The 20451-nt window shown below is 34.2% G+C and overlaps 1 protein-coding gene across 1 annotated transcript; it reads left to right on the plus strand.

The window, feature by feature from the left end:
- Positions 1–3828: 3828 nt before the first annotated feature.
- Positions 3829–4367, plus strand: LOC131076025 (ATP synthase small subunit 6, mitochondrial). The gene has a single exon (XM_058013043.2). The coding sequence runs from the start codon at positions 3947–3949 to the stop codon at positions 4112–4114; it is 168 nt and encodes a 55-aa protein (XP_057869026.1). The 5' UTR covers positions 3829–3946; the 3' UTR covers positions 4115–4367.
- The last annotated feature ends 16084 nt before the right edge of the window (positions 4368–20451 follow it).

Genomic DNA, 20451 nt, shown 5'->3' on the forward strand with positions numbered 1-20451 from the left:
TAGGCACCCATGGTTTCCAAAACCAACTCCCATGCCTACGTAGTAAAGTGGTGTCCAAAACAAAAAGTTGTCATATCCATAACACGTTGTAAATAGTAATTTTCAAACCACTCTCACCTATCTCTTCTATAATGATCATTTTCCTTATGCACTACACCCACTACATATAAACTACCACAACCATTATTAGGTGTATCCCATGCACATTGATACCTGCTAAAAAGTACTCAACAATAAATGTAAACTTCCAAATATTAACTCCCCATGACTCTTTAGTCCCAACATAACAACATTTACAACTTGTCAATGTTAACAATAATGAGACACGTGTTGCCAAAGTGCACCTCCTAGGAGTTTTACATTCCTTTTCCCAAGATGAGCACCTAGGTGACGTGTGGCATAATTTCATGCTCATCACCATACCTGTAGGAAGCCAACTCACAATTAGGTCTCACAAAGTGATATAGAAACATACTAAGTTAACACTTAGGAAATAAATAATAAAACAATCAAATATTTATCCATGTTGAGACTCAAAGGTTGAGAAACCTTAATCCCTTAGAACTGTCTGGATACTAGGGGAAAACAATAAACAAAGATGTGGGAAGAAACCAACAGTAGAAAACCCAACAGGTTTGCTAACAAAGGGACCTTCTTAGTTCAGTAATGCAGAGCAAAAAATATGTTTCCAAACAAGGCTCATTTTTAAAAGCTTGATATTTATTGCTTCAAAAACAGATAGCAATTACAAGAATTGTAACTAGGCTACAAGTTGTGCTAGGCAAACAACAAATGGAGTATCACGATGGTCCTGCTTTTGTTGCTAGATACATGCTAAAATATATTAAGTGCCCATGAATGCTTGCACAGCAAATGCCAAATTTGCATGAGATGGGCTTCTTTAAAAGCCACCAAAGAAGCATTACACCTTCAAACACTATACTAATTTAGAAGCTACTGGAGAATCTGCATGTTACAGGCTTATTTAAAAGCCCCAAAGAAGCAACCTTCTTGTTACCTTTAACTGAGGTATGTACAGACTAGGTAAATTTGCACAAAATATCAAAACAGATGGAATCACATCACTTTAAAAAGTCCCACACAAAACATTTAACAGACCAACCTGAGGATATATGGATTGCGAAGACTATCAGGGACTGAATCACCAAAAAAATCTGATTCTTCTGCCATCCTAAGGATTACCCTTCTAACGATGTCACCAAGATACATTCCTGAAACCAGAAGACTATAATTAAGGGAAAGTGTTGCTATCTTTGAAGAACAAATGCCACATTTTTCGAAGACCTAAAAGCCCTAAGGGTCGAAACTTAACATATCTTCAAAACCGAAAAACTCAAGTCTCCAACGTGCACTGCTTAATTATTAGAGTGAATGCTTGACATCGTTAAATACAAAAAAGAACAAAAATAAAGGATTAGTGGCCATAATTAGATACAAGAAAAAGAAAAACAACCTGATGATTTTGTTGTGAAAGGGAAACAAAACTTGGTTTGTAGGTTAAAAATCGTCATTGCATGATCTAAAGCAGTCTTCTAGAATGTGGTATCACAAGTTTGATGTATTTACATTAATTTTGGGTTATCTTAGAAGTGCGGAGGATCATTGTGTTTATATTAAGGATATTGATGATCAAATATTGATTATTGTCTCGTATGTCGATGTCATTTTTATTGGTAATAAGAAGGTGAGAATTAGGGAGCACAAAACTCAACTTTCTAGCACATTTGATATTGAGGACTTGGGAGTTGCTAGATATATTATTAGGATGGAGATCAACAAGGATCGAGTTCACAAAAATCTTTAGTTAAGTTAGAGTAAGTATGTTGATACCAATTTTGCAAAGGTTTAATATGGAGGATTTTAAACTAGTAAATATTCCATTTTCAATTGGTACTAAGTTGAGTTTAGATATGTGCCCTATTTTAGTGATGATATTGAAGAGATGTCTAAGGTTCCTCATGCTAGTGTCTTTGGTAGTTTAAAGCATGCAATGGGAGTTCTAAGTAGGTTTATGTCTAGCCCTAGTAGAGAGCATTGAACTTTTGTTAAAAGGGTGTTTAGATGTTTGTGAGGTACTTCTAATTATTATTTGTTTTATCATGATTTTGATGATGTGGACAAATAATTCGACAAATAGAGATTTGCTGATGCAAATTGGGCATGTGACTTGGATAGTCGAAGGTCCACTAGTGGCTATGTATTCACTTTGTTTGGAGGTGTAATGAGTTGGATGAGTAAAACATAGTCTACAGTTGCATTGTTCCCCACTAAAGCAAAGTATATGGCTACTACACATTCCTCTAAGGAGGTGGTATGGTTACAAAGGCTTAGTTCAAGTATTGGATTTGTTTGCAAGATAGCGAGGATCAGATGTGATAGTCAAAGTGCCATATGGTTGGCCAAAAATCTATATATCATGCTTGTACTAAGCATGTTGATGTTCAGTATAACTTTATGTTAGAAATGGTTGAAAGTGGAAAGGTCTTGATTCAAAAGGTTGGCACTTTGGATAATGTTGTCATTTCTCTTTCAAATACAATAACCATGGATAAATTCTCTTGGTGCAAGAAGGTCATGGGCCTTGATCATTGTACTTAATTTTTTATGTTTATGTATCTCTATGGGTGTATTTACCATGTATGATAACAAGTGGGAGACACTAGGATTTAGGTGTCATCAACCTTGTAAATCCTTCTATTATTTATTCCGCTAATGTTATTTGTAATTTACCCATAAGGGATGAAACTAATTTACCGACAGTGGTAAACAAGCTCATGTAAATACATAGTTGCTTTCACTATTTGGACTTTAGGAAAAGGACAAAATACTTGGGTGTCCCCTTTGGAATCTTCCACTTTGGGTTGTTTGGACACATGTAAGATGTTCTAAGAGAATCCATGATAGTTATGATCTAGATGTCATAAGATTCTATGATAAAATATTGCTATATTGGTCCCTAGGTGTCCATGCATGAGAGATGCCTTATGACAACTGTAAGAGCATATGTGAGTGGCTATTTTTGGCTACATCATGATGGTTTCTAGGTGGGGGCGTTGGGTTTTGCATATAAGCTTCATATCAAATGAAGGACTATTTTTTTGTATATAACATGTGGCTTGGAAGAGGGTCTTCATCAAGTTTTGTTCAACATTTTGAAGTGCAAGTATCGAGGTGCTACCTAATTCTACAAAGGTTTCAAGAGAAGTGTATTGTTGCATAATCTTCTTGGATTAATAATATACATGCCTCTCTTTTGCTAATGGAGTTTTTTTTTTCCTTAGGGGTTTCTCCACATAATTTTGGTGGTAATCGTATTATTGTTCTTTCATTCTTGTTTTGATTATGCAATCATACATTTAAAGGGTCAATCTCTAAGTTTAAGATTTGTTTAAGTAATATTTGTATGCTTTCTTAACCTTGTTTCTCGAAAGAATCTAACAAATTAGATAGTAGAAATGCATATTTTACCAAATAAGATCTATGAACTACACATCATATCCACACAATCCAAATGAACTCAACACTATAAAATTGGTTAAAAAAACTAATTACAATTTAACACAAAATTTCAAACAAAAATATCAATTTATATTTACTAAATCACCAAATTATAAACTAATTAAATTTTCTTATCTTCATCATTGTCAAAACTAAATCCCTCGATACTTTACACCCAATTGTCCAAATTAACATTTAATATTCTAATATTTACCCTTGTTTTTTTATTTTATCAATTAATTAGCCTAAGTAACTTAGGGACAGGTGAAATTTTCCATTTCAATAACGTACTTAAATGAACCCATTTATAGTCTCCTTAATACATTGCGAGTCTCAAAGTTGCATCTCGTGGCCATAGTATTTTGTAGGGTTAGGGTTTGCAGGGAAGAAGCAATTGAGGAAGGAGGTTGGAGCAGCGAAGATTCCGATGGCGTGGAACGAGCCGTGGAGGGTGTTTTTGAAGAGAGAATTCAACAGGAACTGGCCATTCCTCGTTGGGTTCGGCATTACCTTTGGCCTCGTCACCAAACTCTCTCTTAGCCTCACCGAGGAGGATGCGAAAAAATCTCCTTTCGTGCAGCGTCATGGAAAATGATGAAGAACAGACCGGGCGGATTTCACTGGATTTTGTGTGCCTGGTTTGATAGTTGTGTTTTCTATTCCGTGGAAGTTGGAATTGAAGTTTTTGAATTAGTTCAGAAATTTGCTTCTCTTCTTCAATGGATCAAATAAAATGGTGATTTAAGGTCTCATTTATGTCATGGTAGTCGTAATTTCTTACAAGAAAACAAGGGCGACAATGATTTGACAAATTTTGAATTGCGTAATAAAATACATTTAGTTTTTCATATTGAAAATTGTCATCTGCGCTTGATGTTTATATGGTAGTGCTAGATAATATTCTGATAAAATTCTGTCTGTGAGCAAGAAATTTTTTTTGCCTTTCCAACAGGTACCCAATATAAGTTGATTGTATGATTTCCTTCAATGTTGTGAATCGGCAATTCAGGCATGTTTTAACCTTTGCATTGTTAACATCTAAGATTTTGCCTTCTGTGATCTATATTTATATCAATGTAATTTGTGTATATTTTGATATGCACTCGCGATGTCTTGCTCTAAGAAGAATAAAATTCAGAGGTAGTTTTGAGGTCATAACTATGGATATTTTTTATCTTCTTTCTTTGCTTATTTCTAAGTTCATTTTAGAGATATTTTTGTGTACGAAATGACCATGTGCAATTATTGTTTCAATAATTGAATTGAAACTATTTGATGGATAATCTCGTGGAAGTCTAGAACATTTTCTACTCCTTGACTTTAGTCATAGGGTTCAAACCCTCGATCTGAAAGAGATATATATGCTGGATTTGGAAGGTTCCTGTGCAATTGTAAATCCTACATTTGAATTGAAACTGTTTTAAGCGCAATATCATGGAATTTCATTACTCCTTTTACTCCCTAATTAGCTTGTTAGTTGTATCCATCACGCACTGTTTTCATTTTATGTGCTTTCTGAGTCGATTTCTTTTGAAGTTAAAGCCAAAATTACTTTGACCGGGTTAGTTACTACATTAATGTTAAACTTTCAAACATTTTTCCATCTTGGAAACTAAATCCACGAAACAACTGTATCATTGACTACCTAAGCAGATAAGAGGTTGAAGGAGATGGTAGTAGAAGTATTTTGACACAATCCTTGAGGTATATATGAGCATATCCTCAAGAGCTCATACCCGGCACATAATCTTAATCAACACCAAACATGATTGCAGGACTTTGATAGGCAACAAAACAAATGACGGTGTAACAAAGCATACAACACAATGAGCTATCTTTTAAAAATTTAATGCCCCTTTGGCTAGTAGTATTTTGTCAAAAGTTGTCTTATTTTGGCAAATTGGTCTTTGTAGGAAATACAATATATTTCAGCAATGCCAGATTATATTTGCTCTTTATAAAACACATGTTTTACCATTTTGCAGAGAAAATCAGGCCTCTGGATCTCACTTATTGGGAATCAGAACCAAACAAGTTTGACTGATGTAAAAAATTTGTTGCTTTTCTGGATTTCTCTACTGCTGCCAAGAGACCCCTTCAAGTGATATGTAATAGAGCTCCTAAAAATGTGCCTCCAGGTTCCTGTCTTTTTGAACGAAAATAGTGTTCGTTGCATTCCCTCTTTAGTTATTCAATTTAAATCCTTTGTGGCCTTGTCTGCTGTGACCAACTCCAATGTGTTTGAAATCAGGATCTGTTATGCTCTTGATTATTCTAGTCAATTTACAAGAAGGGATGCTTTAAGTACCTTATATTTTTGTTTGTAAAGTATCCTTAAAGTTGCCCACTCCCCCACCTTTTGGGCATTTATAAATGACTGATATTTTTATGTCTTCATTGTACGATTGTGTTGTAAAGACTAGAGATGTTTTGTATTGCTGGTCCTTTATGCCACCCAGAATGCTCTAGATTTCTGTCTGCAGAAAATCTTCCTTTTTATTGATGAATCAGGTTTGTTAACTGGATTCTTGGTTGTTAATGGTTTGTTACTATTATTTAGCAAACCTAGGATTTTATTTGTTATTTGTTAGAACTGTGAATGCACGGTTCTTCATGATATTTTCATGTATAAATACACAATTCAAAATGTAATATAATTCAAACCAAGTCTTCTGATTCTAGTACGATTCAACTACTGATTTTCTTGATTATACTTGATGCATACTCGTGGAGCTACTAGCTCTTCTTGGGACTTTTTATGTTCATAAAAAAGTCTCCAAAATGTTCTTAACTCCATTCTTTTAGCCTTTATAGTTATACTCCTGTTTTCTATTTGCTCTACGGTGGGAGTTTAAAGTTTTAAATCATAATCTATTTGTTGTACAGTTTTCTACTTTTTCATTGAAGGTGTTTTTTTAATTATTCTTCCATCGGTTTTTGGATTCCTCATTGTCAGATGACTTTCCTTTGTGTCAGTTTTTCTTGTTATGGTGAAGGACAAACTTTTGTGAAACGACTTTATTGGTGACAAAATGTACCAAAATGCTATCTATATCTTCATATTTTAACAATTGTTCCCATGTCATTCTTGAGAACTCTACTTGGACTTCGTTTGTTAGAGATTTTTCTAAATCTATGTTTATGCAGAAAGTTACAATAGCAAGTGTTCGTGTACACACTAGTAATATCCCTAATATTTTTTAGCACTTGTTCTTTCCAGAGTTGTTGGTAGATGATTTTTTAACTATGTTGGTAATATTGATAGTAATTTTTCCGTTAGGTTGAATTCTGGAAACCAATATTTCATGAGCAAGCTTGATTTGATCATGAAACACCTACGCCGCTGCCACAAGAGTCCTTAATTTTAGGCTCTTAAACTCATTAAAAGGTTGTCAAATTCTTTTATTCTACCAGAGTCTTTTTTTTTTCTCGAGAATTATGTTTTCTCATTTTTCCTCTGTAGTTGTCAAATCTAAAATCTTTGTGGTTATGCCCTTTTTGATAACTTTTATGTTTTTGCACTTGTGCTGATATCAGGATTTGTTGTGCACCTGAGATATTTAAGTCTGTCTCCTTCTGGACTTTTAAAAGAACTGGGGTTTTGCTTATTTGTCTTCATTTTAAATTTAGGACTATTGTGTAGAAATATTGGGAACTGTTTTCTCCTTCTGCATGCCAAATTACCTTGGATTTCAACCTCTGGAAATTCTGCTTCCTTGTTTATATCGCATGTTTATTGTAAGCTTCAGTTCTTTTGAGTTCTTAGGAAAGTAATTGTTGATTGAATTGATCACACCTGGTATATGCGTCTGTGGCTTTTATCATTCTAGGGCATTTCAACATTTGTAATATTTACAAGGTTCATTGGATTATATTCTTTGAGCCAAAAGAATCAGTGATTGTAAAAAAGGTACTCAGATCCCTTCCCTCTAAGTTTGATTCAAAAGTCTCTGTAGTAGAAGAAGCCAATTAATGCAGAAGTTACAGTAGCAAGTGTTTGTGTACTCACTAGTAATATTCCTAATTTTTTTAGCTCTGGTTCTTCCCAGAGTTGCTGGTAGATGATTTTATAACTATGTTGGTAGTACTGATTGTAATAAGATTTTGGGTTTTCAAATTTTACATTTTGGCTCTACAGTTCTTACCTTCTGTCATAGTTTTCTAGTGACTTGAGCCTTGAGGATGGTACTCATCTTCCATATTGAAAACACATCTTGTTGGAGGCACATATGGTGATGTCTTCAGGTGACTTAAAATGAAGTTTCTTTGCATATGTACAGTTCTAGAAGTGTCTCATATAAATTGGGAAACTTCCTATAGAAGTTTCTTAGATATTTCATATAAATTACATTGTTTTTTTCTCAAATGCTGATATCCAGTTTCAGATACAGAAATACACTAGTAATTTTCTATTGTCTGTAGAAGAACAGTTTCTTATCAAAGCCCCAAGGTACTGGTAAGAAGAGAAACGATTAAAAGGTTTTGAGAGTTATAAACACATTGAAGTTTTTATCAATTTATTGGAAATATAGCCATCTTTGAGTATCTTTCCAAAGAGTAAACGAAATTGATTGAGATTTCCAATCTGCTATAGTGTTAAGTAGGGGGTTGCTTTGCCCTAGCATAAAAATTCTAGAGAGCCCACCGAACATGGTGTGCATGTTCCCCACCCCAAGTTTTTGGGCCTGCATACCAAACCCCCATTCTGGATTTTGGTCAGGCAAATGTAGATATAGATGGGGGGTTGCTTAGTCCTTCACTAGCCACCCTATTTGATATAGGAGTCCCTTTGGATAGCCCAAATATATATAGGTACCTTGGTCTGCTCTAATTAGTAGGTGCCTTGATGTGAGGAAGATAGCCAGCTATTTTCTGTATTCATCTTTGCTCATTCTGCCCTCCCACTTCTATGTTGGCTGATCAAAAATCACATTTCTAGCAATGTAGTATATTTCTTGACTGTATGCACTCGTGATTGATTAGTTAGAGCCCTATGTGGGGTGAGGGGGAACCACCAATCACTATATGATATATAACCCAACTGCCCTTTCTGGGGATAGATCAGAGTGGGTTGCGTGGAGTGCTATAGTGTTGATCTTGTTAGTATTATGTTAGTCTACTTGGTAGGTTGGAGCTGTAGAGTATAAAGAGTATAAATGTAAGATATATTCCTTGACTTTAGGACCAGCAAATGCAGGTGAGCCACCTATAACTTTGCTGAAGACGAATGCATCTTTTATAGCTAAGGTTACCTTTGATCAACATTTGTTGGGTGCTTTTAGGCAAGAGTTATGTATGTAGGGTAAGGCAAAAGTAGAAGCCCCCTTTAATATAAATTGCCATTTGCTACATGGGGTGTACCATCAATCTCAATCATGGGGTAAATTGCTATTTGTTAGTATTATGTTAGTGGTAGGTTGGAGCTGTAGAGTATAAAGAGTATAAATGTAAGATATATTCCTTGACTTTAGGACCAGCAAATGCAGGTGAGCCACCTATAACTTTGCTGAAGACGAATGCATCTTTTATAGCTAAGGTTACCTTTGATCAACATTTGCTGGGTGCTTTTAGGCAAGAGTTATGTATGTAGGGCAAGGCAAAAGTAGAAGCCCCCTCTAATATAAATTGCCATTTGCTACATGGGGTGTACCATCAATCTCAATCATGAGAACAAACCAACTATTAAAGGAACTGAGATACTCGTCCCATTAGAAGGGTAGGGACATGAGAGGGCTGACTGCTCCAAGGAATAGGAATGAGAATGGGTCAAGAGAAATTGATTTGGTGAACGGATGGATGGGCAAGTTGCTCTTAATTGAAACAGTGGAAGAAAGTTGAGTATTGATGGGGTCCTATTCTCCTCCATTTTCAGGGTGTTTATGGGATACTCCCCTAAGTCTCCCTACCTTTATAGTGGGTGGGGTGGGATTCCTCCAAAGCTTTATCCCATAGAACATCATTAACAAGATTCCTCCATATTGCTATAGAACTCCTTGCCAGCTAGATGGTAGGGCTTGGCTAGTGACTAATGGATTATAATAAACATCTATTAGGATATTTCTCTATCCTTTACATGACTTGAATGCTGCATGATCTTAATGCCCCTACCTTCTTTATCTAGTTGAGGGGCCAACCTATATAATTGGAGCATAAGGCTATGCATCCGAGTAATGTGACTATCTAAACACTTAAAACAATTGCTTGATTGAACACTATATCAATCATCTGCACTACAATACCAGCAATATATCCGTCATATATTAGAGAAGATTAGGTATACAAATGATACTGGTTGTATCATGTAATAGGGGGATGATGTGGAACTAGTCATTAGTTATATCACATATAGTATATAATAGAAGGGTTGGCATCCATCATCCATTATGTGATACAACTACCTACCTTATTGGAGCCTCAATATGCAAAGGGAAGGGGGTGATAAAGGGAGTGGAGGGGATGGGGCTAATAGTTCATTCATTGGGGTGGTTAAGCTTCATTGAAAAAGGCCCCTTGTTCAATAGGGCAAATAGCCATTCTAAAGTTGGTGTTTTCTTTTAGGAAAAGAGTATTTGAGTGCTTAACAAGCAACTAGATTGATCTAATGATTGGGAACCTCTTTTTGAGTGTGTTTCAAAACAACCATCTTCCAACACAACTCTTTCCAATTTATGGACAAAGGAAAGTGGAAAAGCGTCAAATGGGGGGAATTATAACTACAGTGAGGGGCTTAAAGATAATTGGGCAAAGCTAAAGTCAAGATATTTGTTTCTAAGCAAGCACAAACACTAGTAGGTTGACTGATGAATACTCTTTCTAAATAGGGCAAGTGCTATCTCCAACAAATCACTTTTGAAACATCAAAACAACTTTGAATGCTCTTTCTAAATAGGGCAAGTGTTATCTCCAACAAATCACTTTGGAAACGCCAAAACAACTTGGTGGTTTTATATATCTGAAATAATATGAACCGAGCAAATTCCATAATATGGGGCATATCTTTAGGGCTTAAGGGTTATTCAAATCATTTAATCATCATTCAATTGCGTACCTAGAATAGTATTCAACCAAGCCCTTGTATAGAAAGGAGGGGCTATATACATAAGGTGGGAGGTTAAGGAAATTTTTATTGATCAACTTCCCATTATTTAGGTTTAAATAAGATCACCTCAAAGATAGATCCACTTTTTCGAGGCTATGTATTAACGAGTTAAGTCTAGTTTTCTGGGGTGCTAAAGGAGATCTCACTCCCATATATATATATATATATATATAAAATCGTAAATCAATAAAAATTTCAATATAATAAATTCCATCATTTGATTTGTTTTAACCACAAGCAATCACAATGTGACTCTCACTGATACATTCTAGGTAGAAGCCTCTCCATCCTTTAGAAACATTGGTAAGTAGTGCAAAAAATGAATTGACACACGTGTTTATGGTCAAAGTAGTGTTGTTGCTTTTGATTCAAATGATCCATGTGATAGACTTTAATTCTCTCAATGAAAAACAAGATCGAGATTATTGTGTTAATTTGATATTTGACATTGAGTTGTCAATTGTCAATTGGTGATGTCACTATGAACTACGTTTTCAATTTGTGTATATATATTTTTTCCAAATTATGACATGTATATATTATTAATTGAATGCCAAATGTTAAATCAATATAAAATATAATAGATAATCTCCAACCTTTATATAAATTGAATTTTGTTTTAATTTAAATTTTGACATTTAATTATTAATACGCACATACTCATAATTATAATTTAAAATTGTGATTGATGGTGACAAAGATAATTGATATTTCTCAAATTAATATAAAATATAATTAATAATATTCTTTCTTGGTCGAGAGATTTAAAGGTCACTTGATTATTTTGAAAAATAAGTAGAAAAATGTTATTTTTGTGTTTGCTTGTGTTGCACAACTTGCCACACTTTTTAAAGGATAAAGTTGTGTCTACATAGAATGTAGCTAGTGGGAACAACATTGTAGTTGTTGGTGGTTCAAGCAAACCAAGTGATAGCTTTGATTTCTCAGTGAAGAACAAAATGAATATTATTGATTGTGTTGTTTGACTTGCCATAGTCTTATTAAATGATAAAGATTCTCCAATATAAAATGTGGTTGGTTGGAGTGACATTGAAGTAGTATTGTGGGTCAAATGAGCCAAATGATGGCTTTGATGTTCTCAATCAAGAGCAACATGCAAATTATTGATTTAACTATTTTGGACATATTATATAATTGGCAGTGATAAAAGACAACTAAATTGTGTTTAAGCAATAATACATAAAATACAATTGAATCGTGTCTTCAATTATGTATTCAATGTCAAATGTCAAATCAATACATATACAATAATTATATTTGTCTTTTAATGAGAGCATCAAAGTTAGTGATTAATTTGTCTGAACCCAATTATTTAAATAGATTATGGCAAGCTATGCAAATAATGCATTTAAATCAACACACTTAAATAGTTACATCCCAATTCTTCGTTGCTTCTTACTTGTAAATGACTTGCTTATGTGAAAAGAAGTGCAAGTTAGAAAGTATATAGAGCAACTCTTGTATTTTCTTATAGCAAAACAATTAAGTTTAATATAGTGTACAAGTATGTACTCCAATTTCATTCAACTAGAGAATTTACAACCTATGAGATAGGAGTCAAAGTCGATACACCATTTGTAATTATAACATAATATATAATTAGGAAAGAATAAGGAATGTTTAGAAATAACCAAGTTAAAATATAATTGAATTTGATTGCAAGGAGTTGTAGATACAAAGAGCCTTTTCTATGGAGAAACCACCATTTATGAATCTCATCCTTGTACTTGGGTCAAAGAGCTCTAAGATTGACTTTTGATGTTAGGAAGTTACCAAACTCATTGACACCAAATTCTTCAAATCTAAGTTTGGAATATTTTCTTTAAAATGTAACTTTGTACTTAATAATAATTTTGTGTCTCTCTATGGTGCCACTCTAAAAATATAAAGTATCTTTGCGATGTAATATTGGAAAAGAATGCAAACACATAGATGCAAGGGTGTAGTCATCTTGTTTCAACAACTAACAATGATTCTTTACACCCTTTTGACGATTGTTTTTTGTGAAATTATTCTTAATGGTTGCTATTATGACTTTTAGTTTTTCAAACAAGGAGTCCATACTATTATATGTTTCTTCCAAACACAATGATTCTATATTAATAAATCTAATGAAACTCAATATGTAATCCACATAAACCTACCACACATCATATGATCAAGGTTTTGATCTTTTGGGCCATTTGCAAATTTCTCCATTTCCACATGCTCTAAATGTTACTAATAATCCTTGTGTTCAATGTATCTTGCACCTTTACAAGTTATCTCAAGGTGATCATGTATGATGTGAACCAAGTCTCAACAATTTCAAAAAAGTAAATGATATGTCATACATTCATGATTAAAATTTTATCTAAACCTAAAAAATATTAAAATTTCATAAATTCACCTTCAATAGCTCCAACTTGGAGAGGGCTTGAAGATTACTTGTGACAGTAATTTGTCACAAATACTTGAATCTTTGGACCCTCTATATATTTTTCACAATCACTCTATTTTTGTGCTAGCCTTTTATGTCACCAAGTTGAGGGAGTGGATAGTACACAATATCCAAAAATGTTCTTATATGTTGTCTCAACCAATAGACCTACTACCTTGTAATGTTTAGCATTCTCCCTCATGACTTAAATAATGTTTACAACATCTACCATCTCTATTGTCTCTTTGAATATTTTAAGAATAAAATTTGGATCGTTCACTTGCCTCTCACAAATGCTACATGCTACTCTTTTAAGGCACTCTACAATTACACTAATCAAGGGCCAATTCTAATAATATTTCAATCTATTAAAAATTATGGACACTATGCTTTGGTCCATAAATCCCTAATTGGTTATAATGATGTTTCTACAAAGTATTTTCAACTTGCTAATAAAGTGATGCACATCTTCTCACACCCATGGCCTATGTAACTTAAGAGTGTTTTACTAATTGTCATCACTATTTCCAACCAATTTGGTGATCTCACTATGTTGAAAGAAACCCCTTTAACATAAATACAATGTGTAATGTGTTCATCTACACTGTCTTGCCTAATCTTGAATTTTTTTAATCAATTGGCCTCTTTTATGAGAGAGGAATATGTCACAAAAAAAGATGTGGGAAAAGCACTATTTGAAATTATAAAGGTGCCTCTATAGATGGCTTGTGCAATCCTTTGTCTTTGATATACAAGAAAAAATGTTCTTTGAACAATTCCTTTTTGTTTGATCATAGAAAAAAGTCACTTCACTAGTTGACCATAGTATATAGTGAGTTATCATTTGACTATACAAAATCATATACTTATTATGGCATGGACTATAATGCCCACGTCTAAGAAGTTGCTCAATTATCTTAACATGTTTCCAAAGAGATGTTGCTTGTTCAAATTTGAATGACCCCTATGTTCCTAAATCTACTAAACTAGAGCTAACAACCATTTTGTACTATTATAAAGAAAATTTAAAAAATACATCCCAACATACATTGAAATAAAAAAAATAAAGAATGATAAAAAATAACAACAATACAAAATAATAATAAACAATAATAAAAAATAACAACAAAAGATTTTCATAAGTCTGCATCTGCGATGCCGTCTGCGTCTGTCGTCGCCGCTGCCCTAAGGCCGTCTGCTGCTGCGAAACCGTCTTCCCTAAGGTCGGCTAGTGATGTCGTCCAGCCCCCTGTTCCCCCTGGTGCGGCTGGTGAGACTGCTTTCCTGGTGTTGTGAATGGGGGCTCTGCGGGGGTTTCCTCTAAGGATGGTGATACGGTGGATTTAGCGCCCTCTGCTGCTGATCGGGATGCCCGTGGCTTGGGGCCTGTGCCTGTTACTGTGTTCAAACCTTTGGTTTTCAAGGTGTCTGGTGATACTGATATGGAGATCATCCACACTTCCTCGGTGTTTGAAGCTCATGGTCTGATTTGCAAGTTTCGGGGTTTTTGGCCAAGCCTTCCTCAGCTGCACACTTGGATTTCCCAAAGCTGGGAACAGATCATTAAAGGTTTAGTTAACATTTTTCCTTCAGCCAAGGGTTTTTTCATTGCTAAATTTGAATATGCAGAGGATAGATCGAAAATCTTAGGTATTAATCCTTTCTCGGGTTTTAACCCATCTACTGATTCATTTAATGAGATTCCTATTTGGGTTAGGCTCCCTAACCTTCCCCTTCATCTATGGACGGATTCTCTGCTAGAGGAAGTGGGGGAGGCTTTAGGCGAATTCCTAATGATTGATAAGGATTCTTTCCAAATTTATCATTCTACTTATGCTCGGATTTTGGTTAACATTGATGTCTCTTAAATTCTAGAGATTAATATTTCATTAACAAACTCGATTCATTCCTAAACCTTGGTCATCAACGAAATGCTACATGTTTCCCATATTTAATGGAAAACTTGGCGTAAAATATCTTGTATCATTATGACATCCAATTAGAACAATTGGTTTCAATACTTTTTTTTTCCATCTAGATCACAAATCCATAATATGTAAGTGGCATAACACTAGGTATATTGTATTCTCAAAGGAGACTAAATGTTAAGGTTACTCTGATCCTTGCAAACAAAATTGATTTATTGAAATTAATTTTTATTATTTGTGGCATCTGTTTGCATGTTTAGTTGATAAATTTTGATGCATGACAGTTCTCATGGTGCATTATTATAAAAATATCATTTGATTTCCTATATAAGTGTATCATGGTTTTTATGTCATTATTGGCTTAGAAGTTTGGGAAAGCAAGGTGGATGTAGCTATAGCTTGTTGCTTTATGGAGGTTGATGTAGTCAAGGATAGAGGATCCAATAAAGGATTATCCAACCATGTGGCCTTAACGCACACGCACACACACATTCTATGCACAATGATACACATACATATTCTCATGACCATCAACTTGATTCAACATAAACAATCAATAACTAAAAATCATCATTAGTCTTCATCACAATGGGCTTACAATATGCTAGGCCTTAGTTATTTGATTATGAATTATAGAATTGAACAATATTACAATACAATTTTCAAACTTGATTCCCATATCCATTCTCGAACTTGCCCTATTTCAAACGATCATGAGTGATGTTTATACAACTCCTAGTTTGAGGAATGATCTCAGTTGGGCACAAGATTGCATAAAATTTGATATCTTGTATAACATTCAATCAATGAAATGTGTAGAAAGAACCTTTTAGAATAAGTGCACTAATGAAGGATCAATAGATCTCAATAAAATCCAAGCTATAAGGTCTCCTAGGCCCAATAGATATTGTGATGTGTCTCCTTGGTTGTCACAAGCTTTGAGAAGTTGGTGCAAACCTCAAAAAAAAGTTCACTATGTTTCTTTGTTATTTTGTTGTGCTTGATAAGGATAAAAAATCAATATAAGCCTTTGTGGGAATATAAATCTTCTAAAACTTGAATGTCACTAAAGGATCCAAGATAAACATACATTTCCAAAGGCAAGGTGAAATAATTAGACGTGGTGAAATTCAATGGGAAATTGGTGATTGTTGAATATGAAAAAAATCTTGCAAACAAAACAAACAAGTAAATAAAATATTTTTTGTTGATGCGAGATTTCTCATACACCTTTGGTGAGTGATTCGTGATCATAATGCTCACAAATAATGACTAGGTGCTACAACCACCCTCTCAAATGGTAACCAACCTCAATGTACACTCTACATATGGGCATGCTTCTAGAATCATCTAAACATTGCTTCTCCTTCCAACTCTACTAGCCTCAATGTAGTCTCAAATGGTAACTAGCCTCAATGTACACTCAACATACAAGCATGCCTCTAGAATCATCTAAATATTGCTTCTCCTTCCAACTCTACTAGCCACAAGCAAAGAAATAGGACATATCTAAACTTCCATATCTCCTCAAATGTTCTTTCATCTTCCACTTCCCTCTCTTGGAACTAAAAATTTCTCACCAATCTAACTTCCTTATGTATCTTTCAACTTCTATCTTTCTCAACTCAAATTGAACTTCATCTCTTAGACCATCTTTTGTCTTTTTTCTCTTTTAGGGTATCCAAATCTCTAATCCTTCCTCATTTGTATATTGTAAACTACTTTAAAGAACTATACCAAGCACTCCATCTCTTTATATTCTTCCTTTACTTTAAACAACTATACCAAGTACTCCATCTCTTTATATGTTAACAACTCTAATAACTATTGTCACCCCCTATCCCCCCTCCCGCCTGCCAATTCAAACTTCAATCACCACAAAATAAGTATTCACATTCTTCTTCAATCATATCATCACGCCTCTAAGCTTTCTGACATACTTGCATACTTTCTTCTCTCTAATTGCATCATGCATCCATATCTATTGTTACAAGTTATTATATTAAGTGCATCAACCACGTATTTGATTTCAGCTTCACTCTACCTCTATACTACCACTTTGCATTTGTGGTGCCTTGTATGCATTCATTTCTTCTCAACTCAAAATAAAATCTTCCATCTTTCCATTTGATATCTCAAATCTTCATCCTTCCAATGTATACCCTCTCAAGCACTCTTAGTATTTCTAACTTCGTTTTTTCAACTTTCTATTCATCCTCCAAGCATTCGCTTTTCAGTACTAACCACTCACAATCATTTGAATTCATAATAAGACATGCTTTACTTGCTCGATATTCACCACACACTGTCTCAACTTTGGCATAGATCCTTTGATTATATTCAATTCCATCACAAACTATCTAATCTACTTGAATTTTTTCACATGTGCTTCACAATCATTCCATATCTTACAGATAATTATATTTCTCCTAGTTTCCTTTTCTTATTTATCAACAATCATTTGTACCATCACTAATTCCTCTTTCTACACTCTTGCTTTCAAAGCGTATTCATTTCCAACTTTAGATTCTTCATATTTTACTACAAATCTGTAATCTTCTTTTATGTTACCACATTCCCTTTTATCTTCAACTCTCCTCACTTGCACATCCTTGATTTTGTATTTTGCATTACCGCATTTTCTTATTCCTTCATTTGACTTGCCTTGGATGTCTTTATTATTGCTTCTTAACTCACTACATTCTCTTCCATTCATTTATGTATTCTATACTGGTTTGCCAACTTCCCTTATTTCATCATGTTCAATCTCATCACCACTCCCAATGTAACCGCATTCTTTATTTATGTTATCTACCACTAATTTTGTACCTCTTTCAAGTATCATTTCTTCTTTTCTTTCATTCTCGTCAACCTTCAAATCGTCAAATCTACCTCTCAACTAATTGTAATCAGCACACATCCACTCACAACTCATAACTTCTAAATATACTTCACTTATCTTGATTTTCCCAAATCACTTAATCCTTTTCCTCTCTCTTATGGCTTTAAAATGATCTCCAAATCTTCATCCTCTACATCCTCTCCTTCTTGATCTAGACTAGTTTCTATGCTTTTCCTCTCATCCACCTCAAGGCTTGTCATCCTATCTAAAATATTCTTTGGCATATTAAACAACATTTCTACCTTGTTTGCAACATCATCTTCAAATTCATCAAATGTTAGATCTACACATCCTTAATTTCTCTGGTCATTACTACATATTATATTAATTGATTTCTTCCCTTTAATCTCTATCCTTTCTTCTCACTCTTGCTTACATCCAAGTTTGACTCTCTTTGTACATCTTTTTGCAATCTATCAAATCTACTTGCTACATCTTTTATCATCAACTATAACATTTGCAATTTACTTTCTAGGGACCTTTCCTTCAAATTTCAACCCTAGCTCTAGGAGTCACATTTACTTCTTTCATCTTTTCAACTAGTAAATCACCAAAATTGTTGTAGATTGTCTCTAATTTTGGCATTCTATCTAGTCACATTGTACATTCATTGAAATTCTTAAAGAAATCACCTCTTTAATCAATGATATATCTACCTTGTTTGTAACTCTTCTTAGTTCCTACCTCACACATACTTTATATATCCACTATCATATTGCCTCATTGTCAATGCTCTATTTGAAAGGCAATCTGTTTTCTCTTTCCTCTCACTTATTGCCTTTAGCAAATTGACACACAATCAACAATCTATTTGGTGTAGGGTTTCAACTTTTGGCTTCACAAATCTAGTGATAATTTCCTCAACTTCAATTATCTACTTACAAACTCCTTGCACTCATCTCACATTCAATGATCAATCTACAAGCTACCTTTGCAAGCCACCTCAATTCGACAATCTATTAACAAGCAAAAAAATCTCTCAATATTCCAAACCTTCACTTTGATACTATCTAATGGAATCATGGGCAAAGGGTTCAATAAAAGACTATCCAATCATGCAACCTTAACAAAAAACACACATTTTGTACACCGCAATATTTAGGCATATTCTCATGACCATCAACTTAATTCAATATATAGATAATCAAGAATCAAAATTACATTATCAATCTCTACTGCAATAGGCTTGCAAGATGTTAGGTCTCAACCATTTGATTGGGAATTATAAAATTCAAAATATATTACAATACAATGCTGATTCCCATCTCCAATCTCTAACTTACTTTCAAAAGATCACAAATGATGTTTATAAATCAACTCATCTTTATAAATGATTTTAGTCAACCACACAGTGGTGTAAAACTTGACACCTCGTAAAATATGTTGTCAACTCAACATGTGAAAGGAACCTTCTAGAATGAGTGCACTAATGAAGGATCAATAGATCTTGCTACGATCCAAGCTACAAGGTTCCCTAAGCCCATATATCTTGTAATGTGTCTCCTTGGTTATCACAAGTTTTGAGAAGTTGATGCAAACCTCAAATAAAAAATACCAAGTGTCCCTCTGTTATTCTACTATGCCCAATTAGGATCAGAAATCAATATATGCCTTTGTGGTAATCAAAATCTCTTGAAATTTCAATGTCATTGAAGGATTCACTATAAAAACATGTTTCTAATCACAAGGTGAAATAAGTAAATGTGATGGAAAACGTGGTGATTGTCTAATATGAAAGAAAGTTTACAAACAAAACAAGTAAAAAAAAATTAGTTATGCAATGTTGTTCTTACACCCTGCTACATCGAAGACCTTAGTAATTAATTACTGATTCCTCATAATAAACAAGAACTGTATCCATGTCGTTCTGCAAAGATTTGTGATATTTGCAGAACATGCAAAGGTAGGATGTTTTAAAAACCGTTTACTGAAAATTATAATCAATCACTCCACATGGAAAAGAAAAAGAAGTCTAAATCCACACACAAATGTTTTAGCAAAGCATCTATAAAATCAACCCTTCAAGCAAATCTCTTCAAGTAGGGTTCCTTCCCCACTGACCTAAGTAAACCAAAATGTCAAAGCACTCCTTGGAAGCTATTCTCAAAACATTCTTTCATAAGAGAACAATGAACCCACCTTGAATTTTATGAACTCAATATGAAACAAATTTCTGTGAACTAAAGCATCTATAAAATCAACCCTCAAGCAAATCTCTTCAAGTAGGGTCCCTTCCCCACTGACCTGAGTAAACCAAAATGTCAAAGCAATCCTTGGAAGCTATTCTCAAAACATTCTCTAACTAAAGCATCTATAAAATCAACCCTCAAGCAAATCTCTTCAAGTAGGGTCCCTTCCCCACTGACCTGAGTAAACCAAAATGTCAAAGCACTCCTTGGAAGCTATTCTCAAAACATTCTTTCACAAGAGAACAATGAACCCACCTTGAATTTTATGAGCTCAATATGAAACAAATTTCTGTGAACTGCCATTGAAATCTTAGATCACGAGCACCATCTGCTATAACTTGCTTCAAAAGCCTCATCTTGGTAGCCAAACATTC

The sequence above is a fragment of the Cryptomeria japonica genome, chromosome 3, assembly GCF_030272615.1.
Source record: "Cryptomeria japonica chromosome 3, Sugi_1.0, whole genome shotgun sequence".
Classification (NCBI taxonomy): Eukaryota; Viridiplantae; Streptophyta; class Pinopsida; order Cupressales; family Cupressaceae; genus Cryptomeria; species Cryptomeria japonica.